Genomic DNA, 21,894 nt, shown 5'->3' with positions numbered 1-21,894 from the left:
ACATATTGCAGTTGCTTCTACACTTAAGCATTTGGCTCGGTAAGAAGAGAGGGAGCAAGGCAGGGAGAGATGGTTAATCCAAGCCTTGCAGCAAAGATCCTGGAGTCAGGAAGGTTGAACTGTGTGACTAAAGTGGTGCTGTCTGAAGTTCCGGGCATGGCACACAGAGAAAAGAAGGCTTGAGGAAAATTTGTCTAATCCTTTCCAAGTTCTGAAGATTTAAATCCTTGGCATTTTCATCGAGGGCGTTCCGGCTCACGAGGAGGAACAGATCCCCTCTGAGCCCACCGAGAGCCAAGTCACAAGGTTCAGAGCCCTTTTCCACAGCAGCCTTCCCACCTCCCATCCCTTCCAGGACCTTTCAGCAAAAATAAATCAGTCACAGAATTATTTATGTCTACTTTCCCCCCAAAGCCCAGAAGCAGCCAACTGGATTTTGTTCAGCCTGTCATCTCAAAAGGCTCCTGAACAAGGAGAGGAGCCCAAAGCTGGAACACGCAGCAGATGACTTTGAAAACTCTGAATAACTACAGTGAGGAAGCAGCTGGGAAGGCCCCAGATGGACAGACACAGCCCTTTGGGATGTCCCAGGCCCTGCAAGGTCTCCATTTCTTCCTGAAGAGATGCAAGAAGGAGGAATGAAAGGGAGAAGAGGCCACAGGTTCTGGATCTGCTCATCCAGCTCAGCTTGTCCTCCGCAAGAGTAAGAAAGGCTTTGAGACAACTCCTGCATACTCAAGCAGCTCACCTGGCCCCAGGAACACCAACTTTTGCTTTCAAATCAATAAACAGAAGGTAAAAATTTGGTGTAACCACGTCCAGATGAGGAATAAGGCTCGGGAGCAGATGGGAGGAAGGATCTGCTGCTGGAGGAGCCAAAAACCCAAGGCAAGAATCAGAGCAGGAGACAAGGGGATGGACATCTAAAGTTCACTTCTTCCCCAGTAATCCTGGGGAATGGGGACAGGATCCTACTCACCTCCATTTTCTAAGCTCTTGAAATCTGAGCTCTAAGAAATCTGGAAATCCCAAACGTCTGTAGGCTACAAATGCCTTTCCACCAGGCTGGTGGATGGTTCTGCTCCGACCCAGCTCCTCCTACATCTCCCCATATTCCTTCTAAAGGAATGCTTTTTTTCCCCACAGACCTTGCCTAGGAGCACCCCACAAGGGCAAGGAACACCAAAAAGAATACTTTTTAACAGAAAAAAAAAGGAAAGAAACCATCAACCAGAGGAGGAATTTCGGAAAAATCAGCAAGACAAAAAAAAAGGAAGCGCTTCAAAGTCAGCTCCTCAAGGTTTGAAGGAACACGGCCTTAATTTCATCAACTGTGAAAACCCATTAGCATCTCACTAAAGTCCATTTAAAATTATTCATCTGGAGGATATTTGATGCAAAATTGCTGCAAAGCATTAATAAAAAACATTGAAATCCCTGTCCTGTGGCAGTCACCTCCCGGTGGGATCAGGGAAGGTGGCAGCAGGGACAAGAGCACGGGGTGACCCAAGGGAAGGGACATCAGGGTAAGGAGCACCTGGCCAGCTTTGAAGGAACAAATTCCAAAATTCTCCCCACCAGCTCACAGGAGATTTTGGGGCAATGCTTAGCTTTTTTTTCTGCCTGGGGTTTATTTATCCAGTCCCAGGGCCGGGAATTAGGAGGCAAGAAACTCTGCTGCGGCCTCTGATTAACAAAATATATCATTAGCATCCCAAAGAGAGCTCTGCCAGAGCCTATAAATACGAGGCAGGAGTGACTCAGCAAAGCTGGAGCTACTCCCCCCCCCCCAGTTTCCCAGGTAGTTCCATCTTGGGGTGTGCACGTGTGTGGTCCTGGCTCCCGGGATGTTGTGCAGGTCGTCATGGAAACCCCACGCTGCTGAAATCCTCCCTCCTCCAGGAGATCCCGCTCTAAATCCCCCCCAACCCGGCCTGAGGTGCCCCAGGCTGGCATGGACCAGGCCGTGGCATCAGTTGGCAGCACAAGGAGGAGAAAAAGAGGATTTTGAGTTGTTTTTAAGCCACTCCTGGCCTTTAAAAAGTCACCCATGCGGCAGGGAATGTTCTCTGTTGTCTTGTCTGAGGCTGGGCTGGGCTTCCTGCCCTTGTCCAGCCCCCAGCCTGGGCAGAACATGCTTTATTTTAACTACAAGGTTACCTGGGCAAGAGTAATCACGGGAAATTACATGAAAATGCACGTTATGACATGGATTTCCCACTGGTTTGGGCGGTTCTGTCTACCACTGATTGAATCCTGCTGTGAAACCAACCAGATTTAATACATCTGCCCCCCAAAAACATCAGCACCAGCAACATTTGGGGGTTTTAACAGCCTTTCACACATCACATTAATGGGCTCATCCAGCCCCAAGGCACAAAACCCTGTGTGGTTATTGAGCTTAAAGGATTTTCATTTGCAAATTCACCGTGCTAAGCAGGGCCCTGGAGCAGAGACAGCCCAAGTTTTCCAGGAAAATCAAAAAAAACCAGCCCAAAAAAACCCCCCAGAATGCTTGGCAACCCCCAAATTTCCATGCCTTTGTCCAAGTTTCAGGGAGCTGTTTGTGCCTGGAGGATGCCAATGCTGTTTCACTGCAGCATTTAAACACGTTGCTGCCACAGAAAAGGAGATTTGCATTTGGAAATTCCCTGTGATTTTGCTAAAAAAAAAAAAAAGTTTACTTTGAAAGGCATTTTGATAGAAATTCCTGTTTTGGCTAACTGGGGAATCACAACTGGAGCACCACGGGCTGGATCAGACACCACAGGGGTGGGACCAGTAGCCAGCTCCATTAATACTAATAATTTTAAGTAGGTAGAAACAGCTTCTGAGCAGTGAAATAAGAAGGAGATGGTGGCCCAAATGGGCAGAGTTTGTCCCCAACCCTAAATCTGGCTCCAGAAGTGGTCACCTTCCTGTGTCCACAGTCTGCTCTGCCCCCCACAAACTCTGGGGCCAAAGGTCTCCCTGATTAATTATCTATCCTTGTACACCATAAATCAGGAAGAATTTGAAAGGGAAAACTTCCCATGCAACACAAACAAGGTCACCTGTCCCCTGCCAGGGCTCAGCTCTCCCATTCCTGGGTTTAACACCGGTATCCCAGCCCGGATGGAAAAGTTGTTGTAATTACATCCAGCCCTTGTGATGGTCACAGACAGCACCTGGAAATTCAGATTCCACATCCCAGCACTTCAATGATCCAAACAAGCAAGGAGCCAAATGGGATCTAGGGTGAAGTTACCAGGGAACATCAAGAAATCCCTAAATCCAAGGATCTCAGTGAGCATCACTTGCATTTACTCCAGAAAAATCTTAATCCTAAACCCTCATAATCTTAATTCCTAAAATTCTAACCTCCAAAATCAGTCCTAAACCCCTAATTTTATCCTTCTGACAAAACTGATTTTATCCTTCCTATTTATATCCACCTCCCCAGCCTGTCCATGCTGGCTCATCTGTGGGCCCTCGACAGCACAGCTTGGTGTCCACAGAACCACAGAAGACGGATGAGAGCCAGAAACTTGGATGAGGTCACGGGCAAGGCTTTTAAAAATGTAAATGAAGCCCGAGGAATTGGCCTAATCCTGCAGGCAGGAGCTCTGCAACAAGCAGGAATGAGATTAGCACAAGGTCCCCTTGGCGCAGGTCGGGCCCATCTGCTTGGCATTCTCCTTGCAGAGGGTCTCCCGAGGACAGGCTGGAGCCAAGAGCTCCCAAGGACATCTCCTGCCCCAGCACCGTCCTACTTGGGCATAATTGTCCTGGCAGGTGTCAAATGGGGGGGGAAAAAGATGCAGTTTTGGGCCAAATCAGCGTTTCGCTCCCAGAACATCACTGCTGACACTGCATCCCTCGAAGGGAAAGGAAAGTGCAAGGGAAGCTGGAAAACCCTCTTCCAGAGCTTTGGGGGAAAAGCTTATTTTTCCCTTCAGCATTTATATGGGTAGAGTTTTTTTGGAAAGGCAGCTGGAAAAATCCACTGCCGAGCCCCAGCGCTGGCCCAGAGCTCTTGGAGGCTGCTGGGGCTCCTCCAAATCCAGCCTGGCTGCATCCCTGGTACCTCCCAGCGCTCCCAGCCAGCAGCCCCAGCACAGCACAAACCACGCCGAGCCACACTTCCAACCAGCATCTCTAGGAAAGGCTTCCACTTAAAAATGTCACACCAGACTCCCAGTCTGACAGTCACAGACAAGCTGAGGGTGGCAGAGAAGGTGCTGTGATGCTCAATCCCAGCAGGCGCTTTCCGGGGGCTCAACTCTGATCCCAGAGTGAGGACCAGGACAGTTTTTCCTCAGCCCAATCCCTGGTGCCACCCTCCTGCTGCCCACCAGGCTCCAAATCCCTTCCCTGCCCTCCTGGAGCACTTTGAGCCCAAGCACAGAGAGCAAAGGGAAACTGAGGCACAGAGCATTGGTGCCACCTGCCAGCTCCGTGGGAAGCATCATCCAGGAGTTTTTAGTCTCCACTGGAGCATCTTCCCCTCCAGAAGGCACCTCGACCTCTCCAGACAAGCCAAAAGTGTGCATTTTTAAGGCTGCCCTTTTAGGGCACCCCCAGACCTCACAGTCACTCCCTGCTCCAGCACCAGCACAGATGCTCCGAGGTCTCCCCTCCCAATTCTCAGTGCCATTTGCAGGGATAAGCCATCCCTGAGGAGACTCTGCTCCCCTCACCAGGGTGATTAATAGTGGGTTTGCTGGTAAAACAAAAGGCCATTAAGAACGTTAATATTTGCTCTCCCTCCTCCCTGCCCACTTCATTTCATACTTCAATGCAAGCCCAGCACTGGCCCCGATGAGGAATTAATGAGGGCACGAAGCCACATCGATTTTTCCTGCCACAAGGGATTGGATCTGTCTGCCTGAACCCAGAGACACCCAGACCCACTGACTGTGACAGGATGCTCCCAGCTCCAGCCATCCAACTGAGGGATTAATCCCACAGTGGGTGTTTCCATCTGAGACTGAGTTTTTCTAATATTAAGGAGAAGAGCAGAATTTCCACCTGGTTTTTAGCTGGCCTGGCCATGGAGAGGATCACAAATCCATCCCCATCCCAGCCCTGCAGCAACAGAGACTCCACTAACATCAAAAATCTTCATTAAAGCAGCTCCAAACAGCCCAAACCTCACAGCTCTGAAGAATTAGGAAATGAGGAGAGAATCCCAAGGGACAAAATTCTGGGGAGAAGAGCCCCATTTTGGGGTTCTTCCCTACTCACCTGTACCAGCTCCTCCACAGCTTCCACAAAGACAACCTCCCCTTGCCAAAATCCCCAGCTCCAGAAGGAACCCCCTCACTCTGAGCCCTTTAAATAGACACTGAGCCCCCTTGAAACCTTTTATGCTGATGCTCCCACCCTTCCCAGGGCTTTTAGCCCAAATACATCCCACCTGAGGAGGGAGGTTGGGTGCCTTTGGAGTTATTTGGGATGGGGTCGTGATTTCCTCCAGTGTTTTATACAAGTCAGCCTATCACAGGCCAAGAGCCCCACGTGATGGGACACAACATTTTCCACCCAGACACACAAACTAATTAAAATATAACCATTTTCTCAAGGTAGGAGCAGTCTGTAATTTTCCAAGCCTCTTTGGAAAGCAGTTGTGGATTTCCCCGGGTCCCGTCCCCCCCCCAGGAGCGGATGGTTTTACAGGTCACGCCCGTGCTGTCACTCCACTCTAATAGGCTTTTTTTTCCTTCCTACCCGCTTAAAAGCAACAAGTCGACCTGAAATCACCCGGCTGCAACACGTGGCCTGAGCACATCAGCTCAGCAAAGCCCTCACTGCTCAGCACCAGAGGCAGTAGTTATTCCCCACCCTCACCACGGCCAGGCTGGGATTTGAAATCCAGGGGTGCTGCGCTCGCTGGGATGAGCCGACACGGGGAATTTGGGATTTGGGCCCTCTGTGGTGTGGCTTTGAGCTGGAATGTGATGTTAAGGGCGATGCCCACATACCAAAAAATCCCTAATCCTCTCTGGATGGGAGGATTTTGATTTCCCCCCAGCCCTGGGGGGAGCTGAGACCCCCAGCAGGGATGGGAGGCCCTTTCCCCCCCAGACCATGTGCTGAGCATGAAGGTTTGGGAACCTCTCAGAGGTTAATTCTCACATCCCATGTTTCCTTTAACCTGAGGATAAAGTCCATCCAGGAGAAGGCTGTTTCACCATGAGCATCCCATGGAATTTCTCTCCCAAAGCGCCGTCTGCTGCCGTGGGAAGGCAGCAGGATAGGACTTTAGGGTCTGCCAGGGAAGGGTGATAGAGATGGGGGAAAAAAAAATAGATTTTGAAACATTGCTCTCAACAGGCTTTTTCTGGGATTGTTTTCTGTCTCCTCCTTGATTTCTCCCCATTATTCTCCTCAGGTTTTTCCTGGGGCCCGAGGCGCTCCCGGGCTCAGCGTTGCTAACACATATTTCTGTATTCTCACATCTGTCCTTGCTAATCTTTAGGGAAAGAGGAATTGACAAACTGGTGAAAAACTGACTGACACTCCAATCAAAATACAAAAGAAACAGAAATAAATGGCTCTGAAAAGAATCGCTATTTAATTAGAAATTAGATCTGTGCCAGTGAGTCACGGCAGGGAAGCGATACATCAGCGGCTCGGCAGCGAAGGGCACCTGCCAGCAGCATGACAATGGGGACCAGCTCCAGCCCAGGGCCACCACAGGGGTCTGGGGGGCCAGAGGGGACACCCCACCATGGGGGTCCCCCATTAAGTCTTGCTGAGCCAAGAGCCACCCTGCAGAAACCAGCCTGGCACGACCCTGCAAAATAAAATGCCTGTGAGCCCGAAAGCCTTGCAGAGAAATCCCCTCCCAGCAGTTCTCCTGTTGGAACGGGAAAATCCCCAGTAAATCAGATCTGATAAAAAGCATAAATAAAGACTGGAGAATGAGGGAGGGAGAGAGATTAGGGAGGTGGGAATAAAGCCACTCCTCTCTCTCCATCACACTCCAGCCGTGTCCTTCCCATGGGAAAACCTCCACCAGTGGGGTGCCAAGGCTGGGCAGCATTTGGGAATCCCCCCTGAAATCCTCTGGGAGACTCTGAGGAAGGTGACATGGGACAGGAACGGATCTGGCAGGGAGATGGAGAACATGGATCAGTCACAAGGGCGATGAGAGCTGAGAGCGGGGTGGGCCATGACTCCCAAATCCAGGCTGTGATGCACAGGTGGGAAGAAGCATCCTGTGTCATTCTCCAGGTTTCTTCAGAGGGGGAATCCAGGCTTTGCAAAGCAGCAAATAGAAGCAGAAAATAAATTTTAAAAGGAAAACTCCACCTTCTTCCTATTCTTCCTCCACCAATGATGAATCCACCAGCAGCTGGAGACATGGTGGCATTCACAGCAGGATCAAGCCAGGATGGGGAGCATGGGAATGTCCATCCAGGGCTTTGGAGTAAAGGAAAGCAGGAGTGAAGGGTGAGGTGTGCTGTGGGCTTGGCTTCTTGGGTGTCTCATAGAGGCTGAGCCTTTCCATCCCCTTGGCAGGGGGGACATCCCTCGCTGCATCCCTTTGTTTCACATCCTCGAGACACCATCCAGAGGATTTCAGGTTGTAGGAGACACAACTTGGGGCTCTGACCTCACACTGGAGGCTCTGGACATCCCTGCAGAGCCATTTTGGCTGCTTTAGCTCCACCACCATGGACAGGAGGTTTTTGGGCAGTACTCACACTCTCCAGTGCTGACCATGGATATTTCTGAGCATCTTTTACCAACCTGGCTGGGACTGAAACTCCCTGGGCTGCTGGTGCCCACCATGGCTGGGAGAGGGGAAGAGCAGGTCATGGATAGAGCCGTGTTTCCTCCTCAGTCCACATCTCAGCTGCTCATTTTATCCCCCTTGGGAGTGCGTTCAGCTGCTCCCCTGCCCCACATCATTCACTGTATTTTCCCACCGGTCCCGCATCACCACTGGACTTCCCAGAGGCAGCACCTCTGTCTGAGTTTTACCACCTCCACTCTTTCCCCGAATCACTGTCCCAGTATCCCTGCTGATTTCTGGGATGAGGCAGAGCTCGAGCTGGCATTGACCTGCTATTGGAGGAAGCAGGGGGAGCGTGGTGGCCGTGGGGGATCCAGGTGGCCGTGTCGTCCCTGGCTGAGCCTCGGGTACAAAATATTGGGGGAGATTCCTGCTGAAAATTTCCCATATGATTACACTGGAAAAAATGATTCCAATAAATCCGTGCAGTGAGGGATTGCTCACCACCATCCACCACACACCTTGGCGCTCCTGCCATCCCCGGGTTCCCACCGGGATGTTCTGTGGGAATCAGAAGAGCCCCCAAAGCATCAGCTCTTCACAAGCTGAAGGATGAGTCAGTTCGGGTCCACGCCAAAAAGTGTGTTCAGCACTTTTGAACATTCCCAGTAGGAGGCAATAAATAACATAAATGCGCACCCGCCGCCTCGCCGCTGGCAGACCTGGGATTGCCACCTATCGTCACCGCTCAGCTCCAGGACAGGAATCTCTCCTTGCTCCCACTGCTGCTGAACTGGATGGATTTCCCTAGGCTGGATCCCTGCTTTGGAGCAATTCCCTCCCGTCCTTGGGGTTCCTCCCCAGACCAGACCAGCCCCCCCCACCCCCCCCCACGCCCCCCCGCACACACTCACGTACAAACCCATAGTTGTTGTTTTCCTGCCATCCAGGGATCTTTGCTGGGATGATGCTCCCGCATCCCCGGTGGGTTTTTACAGATCCTGCAGAAATTGGCCCCAAATAAGACCCGCGGGGCAGGGGAGGGGCATTTTGCATTCAGAAGGAACAAACCTTAACGAGCCTGTTATTTGAAGCGGGGGGGACATAGCGGGGAAACTGAGGCACGACTCCCTTCCTCCCCAGCAAGGGACCCCCGGCGCTGCCTCAGTTTCCCCCCGGCGCCGCCCCCCGTGCAACGGGGCTCCCGGTCCCTTTAAGCCCCCCCCGCCCGGCGGAGGCTCAGCCCCTTTCTCTGACACAGCAGCCGCCGGGGCGAGCGAACCGGGAGCCGCGGGGAGGCTGCGGCCGGGGCCGGGGGCCGGGCGCCCACCGCCGCTCCGCCCGCCCCATGGCTCTGCCCGGGGCGCCGGGCGCCGCCCGCCCCGCTCCGCCCGCCCGGCGCCCGGGGACCGGCCGGCCCTGAGCCCGCACCGCCGCCGGTCCGTCCCGGGGGCACCGCGCGGGGGTGCGGGGGTGCGGGGGCACCGGGAGGGAGGGTAGAGGGGGAGAGGGAGGGAGGGAGGGCGGGGAGGGGGATGCGGGCAGTTGGGATACGGGGAGCGGGGATGGAGGACGCGGGCTCCGGGGATGGAGGATGCAGGGAGAGGGGAAGGAGGATGCGGGCTCCGGGGATGGAGGATGAGAGCGGCAGGGATGGAGGATGCAGGTAGCGGGGATGGAAGCTGCGGATACCGACATCCTCCATCCCCGGCGCCCCGGAGGATGCGGGTACCAGGGCTGAAGGATGGGAGCAGAGGGGATGGAGGATGCGGGTACCGGGGATGGAGATGGGAGCATGCCGGGACTCCCCCTCTCTGTGTGCACCCCCGAGCTGGGGGGACGCGCCCCCCCCACCCCACTCCGCCTCCGCCCGTGCTGCTTTCCCCCTCCCCGGGGGAAGGGGGGACATTTGGGGCCAAGGTGGGTTTTCCCCCCTCCTTGGCCGAGGTGGGGTTGGGGTTTGAACCAAGCCGGGAGGAGGATGATGGTGGGATGGGCCCCAGGTGGGAGGAGGCTGCCCGACACCCCCCCGCAAGCAGATGAGTCTCCCGGGACGCGTGTCCCCGTCCCCCCGCCCCGGCAGGCTGTCACCTCCGGTAACGTCTCACCCCTTCCAACAGCAACCGAAGGAAAGTGGCCCCCGGACTCCTCTTGTGCCACGGAAAAGCCCTGAGGGAGGAGAAAGAGGAGGAGGAGGAGGGGGAGGAAGTAAGGAAAGGAGAAGGGGGAAAAAAGGACAAGGAAGAGCTTGGACTGGAGCCAAGGAGGTTCTGGATCGCGACGGTGAGTTCCTGAGCCGCACGGCTGCCTGTCTGTCCCTCTATCCATCCATCTGGCTCTGCGAGACCCCACTGTGCCCCCATTCTCCGGGTCTCAAACTGTGGGGAAGTGGGGAGGGCAAAAGGAGAGGGACAGTGTCAGGCTCCGTCCTGTCCCCACCCAATTAGGGGGGGCTGCTGTGGGGGTACCTGGGGGCTTGTCCTCGTGCCGGGGCTGAGATCAAGGCAAGGTGGGAGTGGGCAGAGACCCCCCCCCACCGCCTTCCTGGCTCCAGAAGGGATGGCTCCCTCACGTTGTCTGTCTGTCCTTGCAGGAGGGGACCCTGGTCTCCCCAGGACACCTGTGCCCAGCTGGGAGACCTCCCCACCACCACTCCCCAGCGTTGGAGCCGCAGACCCCAGAGCGAGGGCCCGACGTGGGGAGAAGCGTCGCTCCCCGGGGACACTCAGCCCTGCATTCCCCTCCCCGGCGTCGGGGAGCAGGCAAGGCGTGAGCCGCTGGATTTTAGCTTCCTGGGACATCCAAGGGACTATTCCTCCTCCTCTTCCTCCTCCTCCTCGTCCTCTGCTCACCCCATGGCCACCTCACACCTCCCCGCGGCCACCGGCTGAGTCCCCTCCGCAGCATTCCCGACTCTGCATGCTGCATCCCGACCCCACTCCCCGCTCCGAACCAGAGCCCCCCGACCTCGCAGGGAGGCGAGCGTGCGGCTGGGACTTCCTTGGAGGCAGGGGAACGTTAAGATGTTGAAAGCTCCCCGGCCGAGAGGGGCTGCGCGGACGCCAGGCCACCCGGCTAGGGGGGAGCAGGATGGACAGAGCCGTTGGGGCCGGGAACCGAGGCTGGTAGGGAAGGATGGACTCCCGGACCTGCCAGGACAGGCAGCCCAGTGACCACCCCAGCAGCAGCAGCAGCAATTGTAGCAGCAGCAAGAGTAATTGTGAACGGGAAAGGATCCGGAGCCGGATGAAAATGGTGATCGGGCAACTGGAAGGCATCTTACAGGAGCTCAAGGAGGTGGCCAAGGAGCTCCGGGAGGTAGGAGAGCGGGTCGTGGTAGCTGCTGATCCCAAATAGGGGTGCCCTGTCCCTGTCCCCCTGCCCCAGGGTCAGGATGGGGGGAGCAGAGCCAGCTCAGCACCCGCAACCCACCGGCCCCAGGAGGCACCTGGATGATGTGCAATAGGATTTTCCAAAAAGGGAGAAAACTGGGCATGGTTTGTAAAATCACTCCTGACCTTGACCCCGGGGTTTGCTCGGGGTGAGGGGGCCCAGCTGAGGCACCAGCTCTGCGGGTGCTGCTGGTGGGAGCAGCACCACCAGCACTGGGAGAACTGGTGTCACAATCCACTCTGCTCTGCCTTGGAGAGTGTTTTCCAGGCCCCTTCCAAACCAAGGAGGTGGACAGAGCGGGGATGGTGGGTCCCTCTGGCATTGCGGAGGGCACTGAAAATATGGCATCAGTCCTGGGTGCAATGAGAAGCACCCACAGCACAGACAGGGGGTCAGAGTGACTGGGTGTCCTGTAGCCTGGCTGGAGAGGGTCCAGTGCTCCTGCAGAAATCTGTGTGCACAAAGTGTGGTTGGAGTTTTCTCCTGGTGCAGAGGCACCACAGAGATGCTTTGGTGGGGAATTTAATATTTCCCTGGCTCGAGTGTTTGGGCCACACACCTCCAAACTGGAGGGGAAGGGGATCAGGATGAGGTTGGTAATTTAGGACACCTCTTCAGGGGATGGGGAGTGGTGGTGGCAAGTGTGCAGTAGCCTTGAGCATGGAGCAGCTGATTGCTTTGGCAACAGGGCAGGCGGGCGCTGGCATCCTCTCCATGGCCTGGGACTGTATCCAGAACCTTACCACCCCTCAGGAAGGGCAGGAACTTGCCATGGGCACCATGGAACAGCCCCATGTGGGTCAGTGGCATCTGGGTGCCACCAAGACAGTGCTGATGCAGGTGCACCAACATCATCCTGGTGGCTGTGGTCAGGGAGGGGACATCCTCCAGCCTGCGGTGCAGTGTCCTCCTTTGGGATGGCTCCACTCCATCCAGGAGATTTTAGGGGAAGTTGTCCCTGTGTGGTCTCGACCGGGCCATGGTACCCCAAGAGATTTTCCTTCCTCCCCTGGCTTTGTCAGTCCTTCCAGCAGCAGAAAGCAAACCCAGCCACCCAAAGCAAAAAGCCCCCTGCTCCCCCACCAAATCTCGCAGTGCCATCGGCAGAGGCCAAAACCCCTCCAACACATCTCTGATGGATTAGGAAAAGCCGTAATAGTAATATTCGGGAGGCAGAGCTACTTTCTATTTAGCCTGAGCTCACTTCGTGCTCCTCCAGGAGATTAACAGGCCTTCAAAGGGAGGATGATGATGGCAATTGGCCCGTTCTATCGGCCCCATGAATTTAAGGCCAGGTGGGACCACTATGATCAGGTGAGCATCCCTCTTGCTGAGGATATGGAGGGATAAGAAGGACCAGGATGGGGCCAACCCCCAACCATTTCACAGCTGAGACCAGGCTGTGCTTGCCACCAAACTTTGGGTGGCTCCACAAGGTCCCTGTCCAGATCTTGGGGCCAGAGGGGTCTTGGTGGGCTGCCCAAGTCGGGTTGTACCAGCATGTGTCAGAGGAGAGGAGGAGGTGGCCAGAGGACACCCATTCTCTGCCCCCACCCCAGGGACACCCTGCTCTGTGCCAGGGAGGGGGGCCACGCCCCATGGGGTGGCTTCTCCAGAGGGTACCAGGAAGTGTTAAAGCATGGAAATGTTTTTTCCATGGAGCTGGCACATGCCTAGACACTGGTAACCTCCCAGGCAGTGTCCCATGGGTGCCCTGGGAGAGCCCCCCACGTCAAGGGACAGCGAGGCCAGGTCAGTGTGGAGCCAGACATGAGGTGGGTCCCAAACTTCGGCCCTTCTCCCAGCTCCCAGAACAGACCCACAAAACTCTGCAGCAATTAGCTGAATTCATACAAAACAGCCTAAATCTCAGTACACTCAGTTCAGGCTTCAGAGCTAAAACACACCAGTCCAACCAGGTTGAACCAGGAGTCAGGGATTCCAGAGAAACAGAGGTCTGGTTTTCCCCAAACCAAGCAGAATTTGGGTGTTAGAGTCTTTTGAAATTCATAGAATGGTTTGAGTTGATGGGTTTAAAGCCCTTCTTGTTCCACTTCCCTATCATGGGCAGGGACATCTTCCACTAGACCAGGTCACTCCAAGCCCCATCCAACCAGGCCTTGGACACTTCCAGGGATGGAAATTCATCTTTCTGCCCTCTGGATCACTCAGAGCAAACTCAACGGAAGCAGGTTACATGGAATTCTCTTTCAAGCCCACACAGAAAAGTATGTGGCAGACACCAGGCTGGCAAATCGTAATCTCTAAGATTTTGGTGGAAAAGAAGTGAAAAAATAAGCTCTTTTTGTTGTCTTCCTTGCACATAGTGATACTCTTCCTTGGCTGGAAGCGAGGACCAGGACACAGGGACAAGGCTGGGGACAGGCAGGGCTGATGGCCCTGAGCTTAGGTGGTCTCAGGGGTGGGGTCCCTGGTGGGGCTGCTCAGGGCCATCAAAGGCCACCAGTGTCCTGGCACTTGTGATATTGGTGTGTTCTCCAGCGGAGCCACCATGGGGACTTTGGAAATATCCATCCCTGTGGCCACCTCCTCTGGTAGGGGCATCACTGGTGGGTTGGGATGCAGGGCTGGATGTGCCCAGTGAAGGCACCTGACACGCCCACGGAGCTGGAAAACCTGCACTGGGTGATACTGGAGGGCACTGGGTGATGCTGGACCTGCTCCTTCCAGGTTCTCCTTGCACAGGGAGCTGGGTGCCAGGACTTTATTCACCTGGAGGTAGCAGCCAGGCCATAACCACCTTGCCAAAAATAACCCCTGAAGCCATCAACACCCTCTGTGGGCACAAGGGCTTTCACCCAGGGATGGTTCCTGCTCCAAAACCGCTCACCAGCTCCAAGCACAGCTGGCTCTGGCTCACATGAGCCTTTCCTCTCAGGTTGTCCCTGCTTCAGCAGAGACGCTGAGTCCCAGAGCCAGCCAGGACTGTGGGATGCTCTGGGGGGAGGCTCCAGTGGGAGACCCCAGGGCAGCCCCACTCTGCTGGCCCATCCCTGAGGATGTGATGTGTGACCAGACACTGGTTCAGGCTCCATCCCCGCCTCCCGGGAGCGGTTCCCACCTGAAGGCTGTCATTCCAGATGTCCGTTTTATTCGGGATGCTGTTTCACCAGCCTCCCCGCTCCAGCTCTCCCTCCCTCCCTCCTTCCCTTTTGTGTATATAATTATTCCCCAGCACTCCAAGACAGGGCTGTATTATGTGCGGGGAAAATGATTATTAAAATCTTTGATTGAAAACGCACACTGGAAGTAGAAATCAGGCAGGAGGCAGCAGGGAAGGCGCTTCCGCCGCGCGCTTGCCATGCTGCCTCCCTCCCACGCACCTCCTGCCAGCCCCGGCCTCTTCCCGCGGGGATCACCGCGATGCCACAGGGAATAAGATACCCCAGGAGGTCTCAAGAAGCTCCACGGCAAAGCTGAGCTCCTTCCCACCCTTGGGGGATTAGTGCTGGGGGTGGGAAACCATCCACGGCGGGAAACAAACCCAGATATCTGTTTAAACCCCCAAAAATTCCCATGGGGAGAGTCCTGTCCCCTCTGCAGCTGCTGATGGAAGCAGCGGGGTCCCACCACCCAGAACAGAATGGAGGGGTTCCCTCCAACACTTTGGCACGAGGAAAACCCTCCCTGCAATCCCTTATGATAATAAATACCTTAATAATGTTGTAATCAATAGGTGATTAGCTGGGAATGCTTGGGGAAGTTCATGGCGAGAAGGAGGCTTATTATTCTAATAACAACATGTTTGGGAGATGTGCAGGATGATTTTGAACTATTTAGCAGCTGATGATGGAGCAAATGAACCCTGGATCCTCGGCACGCTCATTTGTAAGGATCAGCTCGGGGAAGAGAGGCCCCTGCAACTCTGCTTCAGTTTGCCAGCTCCAATTAATCATTCATTCCTTATTAAATATTTACTCACCTTGCCTGCACCGGGAAGTGGGAAGGTCCCTGCTCCAGGAGCATTTGGCTGTGGGGGTGGTGGAGCTTTGGGGTGGCTCTTTTCCCCTGCGGGGGAAGGAATTGCTGGTGTCAAATGCCTCCAGGATGATTTGATGCTTTGGGAATAGGGTTGGGGAATTTTAGCATGGGCTGCACGGTCCTGTTGCTCATCCCCTCTGTGCACCAGCTGGCAGCAAAGCACAGTGCAGGGACACACGGGCTGGATCCAGCCTGGAAAAGCAGCTGCATGCCATTGGAAAATCCATCCCTGGAAGTGTTCCAGGCCAGGTTGGATGGAGCTTGGAGCAACCTGGTCTAGTGGAAGGTGTCCCTGCCCATGGCAGGGGTTGGAACGAGACGGGCTTTCAGGTTCCTTCCAGCCCAAACATTCCATGGTTCTGTGGAAATGCTTTGGACCCTAAAATGTGTTGCTGGAGGTGCTGGGAATGGGGAGCGTGGGGGGACACACAAAAATCCCTGCTCCCACCGTGGCTGGGGATGGGATGTTCGGCTCTGGATTGGGAAAACTGTTGCATCTCGCCGGAGGGCGGCTGAGGGGACACACACAGGGCCCCCCATCGCTGGAGCAGAGACAGCCCAAGCAGTGCCGTGTTTGATCTCCCCATCTCGGCCCCGCCTTCACCCACCAGAACCTGCCCTGAGCACAGATCCGCCTCCCCTCCTCTTCAAAGGCCGTGTGGGGATGAAGGGGCTCTCAGACCACTTTGATCCCAGCATCTTCCAGCTCCTTCCCCGGCCCCGGGAATTTGCGTTACCAGCTACTGACCAGGAAGCCTTTGAAGTCCCCTCTCATCCTCCCGCCTCTCCAGCGTCTTCCCGGGCGTCCAGGAGGTTCAGTTCCTCGATAGGAAACGGCGGGGCCAAAACGTGGGAGCTGGAGCCACCAGACCCAACTCCCAGCCAGGGAGCTCAGTGCTTGATGTGCAGCCAACAACTCAAAATCCCATTAAAAACAACGACAATGCTCCAGATGTTCAACATCTGCCTTAGCTGGGGAGGTGAACACCCAATTTAGGGCTTTTATCCGGAAAGCTTCTGGCTGCCTGCAACGTCCATGGGCGTGGGGACCAGTGGGAGGGGAGCACCCAGCACTCCCAGCTGGGTGGGATGGTGGGAGCTGGTTTTTGGGGTGGGGATGAACGTGGTTTAGGTCATCCTTGCTCCGTGTCCATCTCTCTGGGGTTCCACAGGGATGTGGCTCATCTCTCTGCCTCACTCCATCCTCCAACTGCTCAAAGCTCGTCCCTTTGGGTGAGAGCTGAGCACCCTTGGCCACCCAGCAGCTGCTTTCAGGACACTGGGGTGCAGCAGGATGAGGCCCCTCGGTGACACCACACACGAGGTCCAGGGGGAATTATTTTGGTCCCTGTTTTCCTGCTGCCGGATACCCCAGCTGGACCAGGGGTGCTCTGCTGTCACCAAAAAGGTGGCTCTTTGCAGCAACCTAAAGGTGATGGAGGATGGGGACACGTCCTGTCTGCCACCCGCATGGCACTTCCACCACATGCTGAGGACACCCCACACCTCCCGACCTGCTTGTAGGAGAACAAACCCACCCCAGTTCTCTGAGGGATGAGAACATCACCAGGGCCTTGTCCCCAAACCACCCCACATCTGGTCATTCCTCCCCCCCCATCTCTCTCATCCTGGCTCCCTCTGCCAGCAGCGATTGCCTCAGCTGGAAAAGCTTTGACAACCTGCTTCAGGAAGGAGAAAAGGGGGGAGAAAAGACCAAATCCTACTTTGCATTTAAATCCTCAGCGAGTACCAAGTGTCACATAGGTATTTAACAACACCCCACCCCACCCCACCACCCCCCATTTAAAATAGCAAGTGCTCCTAAAAATAGCCCCGAGAGAGCCACTGCTGATGTGACACTAATCCCTGTGTGCCACCACAAGAAGCGGGATGGGCACGAGGATTGGGATGGGGATGTGCCTCCTCCTGTCACCACCCGATCCCAAATGGCAGCAGGTCCCTTTAATGAGGATGAGGAGGGCCCTGGGTGTCAGGGACCCGAGTCAAAGCCCAGGGAGACGCTCCCCCTGAACCCAGTGCTGTAATCACCGAGCCTTTGTGGAAACAGAGGTGATCTCATTCCAGCTGAGGGTTTCAGCAGAAATCATTTTGCTGCCTTATTAAAAAATAATAATAGCCGGGTGTTTCCCAAAGACAGCTCTATTCCTGCCCTTTTTCCTAATTCTTTCTTGTCACTAAGAAAGAAGAGGTCGCGTCATCTTCTTTTTAACGCCCTTCCTCGAGTTCCACCCTTTCTCCCCCGAAGACAAGAGTAAAAAAAAAAAAAAAAAGAAAAAAAGATATCTGATGGTGCATTGGGAACAGGAAAAATCACCTTTTCTAATGTCAAGACTTTGTTGTGGATGCTCCCAGCATCTTAGCACCCTTCAAAGCCAAAGCTTGAAGGATGGGTGGGTCCCTGCCTGCCCTCTCTAGAGGTCTTCCATGGCTGGAAAAATAAGTTGGAGATCACAGGTGAGGAGCTTAGGTAATGCCTGTTGCCTTCTGCTCCTTGGGATGAGCACTCAGCTCAGTGTCGCCAGCTCTGCCATCCTTTGGGGACACAAAGTCCCTCTAGGATACAGGGACATGATGCAGATTCAGGGTCCATCCCACAAGCAGGACCTGGGATGGGCTTCAGGAGGTCCATCCAGGAGAGAACCCAGCTGTGGGACCACCACGTGGGGCTGGGGACAGGTTCTACTCCAGCACAGCTCAGAAAAGAGCTTTTATCCCAAAACTGGTCTTATATGGGTCCCAGGAGGGGTTGATCAGGGTTGTTAAGGTGTATCAGTGCCCATCTGGAGCATATTAGACCACATGCTCAGATCTGATGGTGGGTGCACTACTCTCTCCCACCCCCTCCTCCCATTTCCTAACCACCCCCTTTTCCATGGAAAGATGTTTTTTGGCATCTTTTATCGCCAGCGTGGCCAACCCCCTCCCAGGCAGCAACCCCAGCCATTCAGTCTCCCTTCTCCTGCTCACACCAGCTCGCCCCACCCCAGAAAGGGTCTCCCCATTCCCAGGTCTCCTCATTTTCCCAGCCCTTTGTTCACAGCAGGCAGCAAACACACACACACACACACACACACACACACATCCAGCCCCACCACCCTCACCCAAACCCACCCTGTGCCCCTTGGGTTGTGCCCCCTTGGAGGTGGCACCACTTTTTCCTCCAGAGATGCTCCTCTCCAGGTTGTCACACAGCCTCAGGTGTCCCCAGAAATGGTCCTACCTGCGGGCAGAGCCCGGAGCTGTCCCGTGGGGGCCGGCGGCTGATTCATAAGAGGGGGTGCTGCGTGTCCACACCCAGACACACCTGGGGGGGCTCGAGTTCCCCATCCTTGGTGCCAAATCCTCAGGAGCTGGGCAGAGCAGGAGAGCTGCATGGGCAGGGCTGTGGAACGAGCGAAATTTGGAGCTCAAATATGGGAATTTGATTAAAATTAGGTCAGCAGAATGTAACGGAGCCACTCCGGCTGCTGGCAGAGTAATCGTCCCCCCGGGCTCCCCGTTTCAGTTGCCCAGACATATTAAATTACCCTTAACTCTGCCCACGCATCCTCACCCACCACGGGGGCTCTGTGAGGAGCCTGCCCTGCTGAGCCATGCTTTATGGGGCATTTCTAGGGATTTATGGAGCTGTCCCAAACCTCTGCACGTCGGCATCTGGCAGAGGGATGCAGAGACCGAGGGCAACCCGGCCCCATGACAGCAGGTTTGGGGTGCCCGCCCTCGGATGGGATGGGGTGCCTGAGCCCAAGGACTCAGTTCCTCACAGCAAAAATGCTCAAAGAACATGGAGTTACGGGATACAGCAGCATAAAAATGATGGAGAGATGTGCCATGATTAATTAATTAATCTTGGTGGATGGGAGGCTCCAACACCCAGCGATGAACCGTGGGACTGGTGGAGATAAGTCAGGGCTTTTTAGTGGCGTGAGGAGAAGGAAAGGAAAGGTGTCTGGCAAGACACTGCCCGTTGATTTACCTTCCTTCCCTTATTTTGGGAGATTTGTGGCTGGTTTCCACCAGGAAAGGACAGGTGGAAGGGCAGTGGAAGCAAAAAGATGGGGAGGGAACAACAGTAATGAAAAACAACATCACTGCGTAAAGAAACCACCTGGAAGAAGCCGAGCAAATTTGTGCTTCCAGATGCTCTGTGAGTGGGATGGGCGTCCAGGAGGGACACAGCCCTGGGGTGCAGGGGGCACCGATGCCCACGGGTGCCCGAGCTGGGGATGGGAGGAGCCCAGATTGCATCAGGTGGGTCACAAACAGGTACCAGGAGTATGGAGGGGTTCCCCCTGGCCCCCCTTGTCTGCCGCTGCCCACCTCCTGCTTGGCAGCACAGGGACCAGCCAGACCCTCTGCCAGCTCCCCCAGAGAGGGGGGAGGCGAGCCAGCAAACTGCCAAAAATACACGTTTCCCAGTGCCACGGGGTTGGATTTCCACGTCGTGCTCTGCCTCCCCCACGAAACAGAGCCCCACACGCCCACACACACACACACGCAGAGACACCAGCCAAGAAACACTGTGGATAGGCACGGTTCCATCTGGGTGCCCAGTGGGATTGGGGTCTCCTGGGCAGGATAAGTGCTGTGGTCAGTGCTGGGCAGCCCCTGAGCTGGGCAGGATTAAAGACTTGAAGGTGGGTGATGAGTCTGCTGCATCCAGAACCTCAGCAAGGTCATTAGGTGGAGACCATGATCCATGGGAGCTGTAGGAGGAAAGAGGTCATTCCTCCCTTCCTTCCCCTTCCAGCCCTGCCCATGGCTTGAACCTCCCTTAGGACATTGCATCTATTATTTTTAATATTTTAGGACTTGTTTTAGTCACGCCTCATGCGGGATCTGTCCCCAGTGGCATGGTGGGGCCATGACTCCATCCCCAAGCCACGACAGGGCTTGATATACTCGACACTGGGAAAGAAATGAAGGATTGGGATCGATCCAGGGCCCTGGGCCATCATCCACTGCCTGCCTTGGCTTCCGGACCCTGGGCCATCATCCACTGCCTGCCTTGGCTTCCCCACCCACGGAGCTGCCTTCTCCAGGGGGAGGACGTGGCAGTCACTGGTGGCTCCCCATGTCAAGTGAGAGGGACCGCAGGTCACCACGTGCCCTGGGATTTGGGGTGGGAGTTATCCCAGGGGACAGGGCAGACACTGGGGAAGGCCCATCCTGTCACACCGAGCGCTCAGGGGCACCCAGGGCTTGGGGGGTTGGGTGCTTTGCCATCGGGTGGGCTTCGGTCCCTGCCAGGAGGCTCCAGTCGAGCTGAGACCTCCCAGCTCATCACACCAGTGGTGCCAGGGTAAACAGCAGAGATTTAGGGGCGTGGCGTAATTACGGAGCAGAAGCGGGAGGGTCCCTCTCAGCTGCTCTTCTCTGTCCGTGCGTCCGTCCGTCTGTCCGCAGGTGGTGAGCCAGATCGACCGCCTGACGTCCGACTTCGAGTTCGACCTGGAGCCGGACGACTGGACGACGGCGACGGCCAGCAGCACCTCCAGCAGCGACAAGGGCGGAGGCACCTTCGAGCTGGGACCCCTCGATTTCGCCGCCTCCGACATCCTCTCCGACAGCTGGGAATTCTGCTCCTTCCTGGATGCTTCCACCCCCTCCGACCCGGGCGACGGTCCCGAGCCCCCCCGGCCGCAGCCGCAGCCCCCGCCCGCTCGCCAGCCCGACTACCGGCTGATGAACGGGGGGCTGCCCATCCCCAACGGGCCCCGGGGCGGGGGCACCCCGGATTCGTCCAGCGAGGAAGCCTTCGGCACCACATCCAGCCAGAAGCTGTCGCATCCCCGCCCGGCCGGCACTCGGGAGCGGGTCCGCTTCAGCGACAAGGTGCTGTACCACGCGCTGTGCTGCGACGATGACCGGGACGGTGACAGCACGGCGTCCCCGGGGGACGAGGGGCCCGAGGAGCCCGGCAGGAAGGTGCCGGCGGGGCCCTCGAAGCACCCGAACGCCGGCGGCGGCGGCGCGGCCCCGGGCCGGCGGCTGATGAGGAACAGCAGCACCCAGACCGTGGCCGACAAAAGCACCCAGACGGTGCTGCCTTATATCCCGGCCAAGCAGAGGATTAAAAACAAAAACTGACGCGCCGGATCCGCCGCACGGATTTGGGGAGGGTGGGTGGATAATGGGGGGGGAGGGACTCCTGGGAAGGGACAGAAAAATATATATATATATATATATATATAAATATATATTTAAATAAACCAATACTAATAATAAAATCGACATGAAAAGGTGGCAAAGAAGATGAATGTCCCAATGTCCCAACTACCTACCCGTCATTTTCCAGGCTCAGGGAATTTTAAATTTTTTTTTGGTTTTGGTTTTTTTTTATGAACAGAAATTTCAGATCAATAAACCATCCATCATGCAGAAATAACAACCATAACATATATACAATATATGTATATAAGTGCCAAGAGAGGGAAGGTTCTGCGAAGGGGAGAGCCAGTGTATCCGAGGTTGTGGATGGGGCTGGATGGGGACATGGGGGAGCTGGAGGGGGGTGGCTGGACCAGGGATGGGACATTTGCCCTCCCTGGGACATTTTATCCCTGTTTGGCTTAAGAAGAGCCGGTGTGACCTGATTTGTCACATCCAATGTCTGAGTGGACCAGGGGGGGGTTGTCACCAGGATGTCACTCCCACCTCCAAGGGGGACGGTGAGGGGATTGCAGAGGGCAAGAACACATCAGTGATGAGGAGCTGGGCTAGGGAACTGCTCCCCTGCTGATTTCCAAACCTTT

The 21,894-nt window shown here is 55.5% G+C and overlaps 1 protein-coding gene across 4 annotated transcripts; it reads left to right on the top strand.

Annotated features, from left to right (window-relative positions):
• Nucleotides 1-8,687: 8,687 nt before the first annotated feature.
• Nucleotides 8,688-21,283, top strand: INSYN1 (inhibitory synaptic factor 1). 4 transcript variants are annotated; one of them, XM_032700607.1, is made up of 4 exons: nucleotides 8,688-8,707; nucleotides 9,844-10,006; nucleotides 10,317-11,041; nucleotides 20,546-21,229. In XM_032700607.1, the coding sequence occupies exons 3-4, from the start codon at nucleotides 10,859-10,861 to the stop codon at nucleotides 21,227-21,229; spliced, it is 867 nt and encodes a 288-aa protein (XP_032556498.1). In that variant the 5' UTR covers nucleotides 8,688-8,707; nucleotides 9,844-10,006; nucleotides 10,317-10,858. The 4 variants fall into 4 exon arrangements, with proteins under 4 accessions (XP_032556498.1, XP_032556496.1, XP_032556499.1 ...); XM_032700605.1 differs by lacking the exon at nucleotides 8,688-8,707 and adding an exon at nucleotides 9,120-9,162; XM_032700608.1 differs by lacking the exon at nucleotides 8,688-8,707 and adding an exon at nucleotides 9,297-9,643 and having other exon boundaries at nucleotides 20,546-21,283.
• The last annotated feature ends 611 nt before the right edge of the window (nucleotides 21,284-21,894 follow it).

The sequence above is a fragment of the Chiroxiphia lanceolata genome, chromosome 12, assembly GCF_009829145.1.
Source record: "Chiroxiphia lanceolata isolate bChiLan1 chromosome 12, bChiLan1.pri, whole genome shotgun sequence".
In the NCBI taxonomy this organism is placed as follows: domain Eukaryota; kingdom Metazoa; phylum Chordata; class Aves; order Passeriformes; family Pipridae; genus Chiroxiphia; species Chiroxiphia lanceolata.
This window is presented reverse-complemented; position numbering and strand designations above follow the sequence as displayed.

Coding starts and splice junctions, on each gene's coding strand:
- INSYN1 (XM_032700608.1), top strand. CDS start 10,859: ATGGACTCCCGGACCTGCCAGGACAGGCAGCCCAGTGACCACCCCAGC. Junction 11,042..20,545: donor TGGCCAAGGAGCTCCGGGAG/GTAGGAGAGCGG, acceptor GTCTGTCCGCAG/GTGGTGAGCCAGATCGACCG.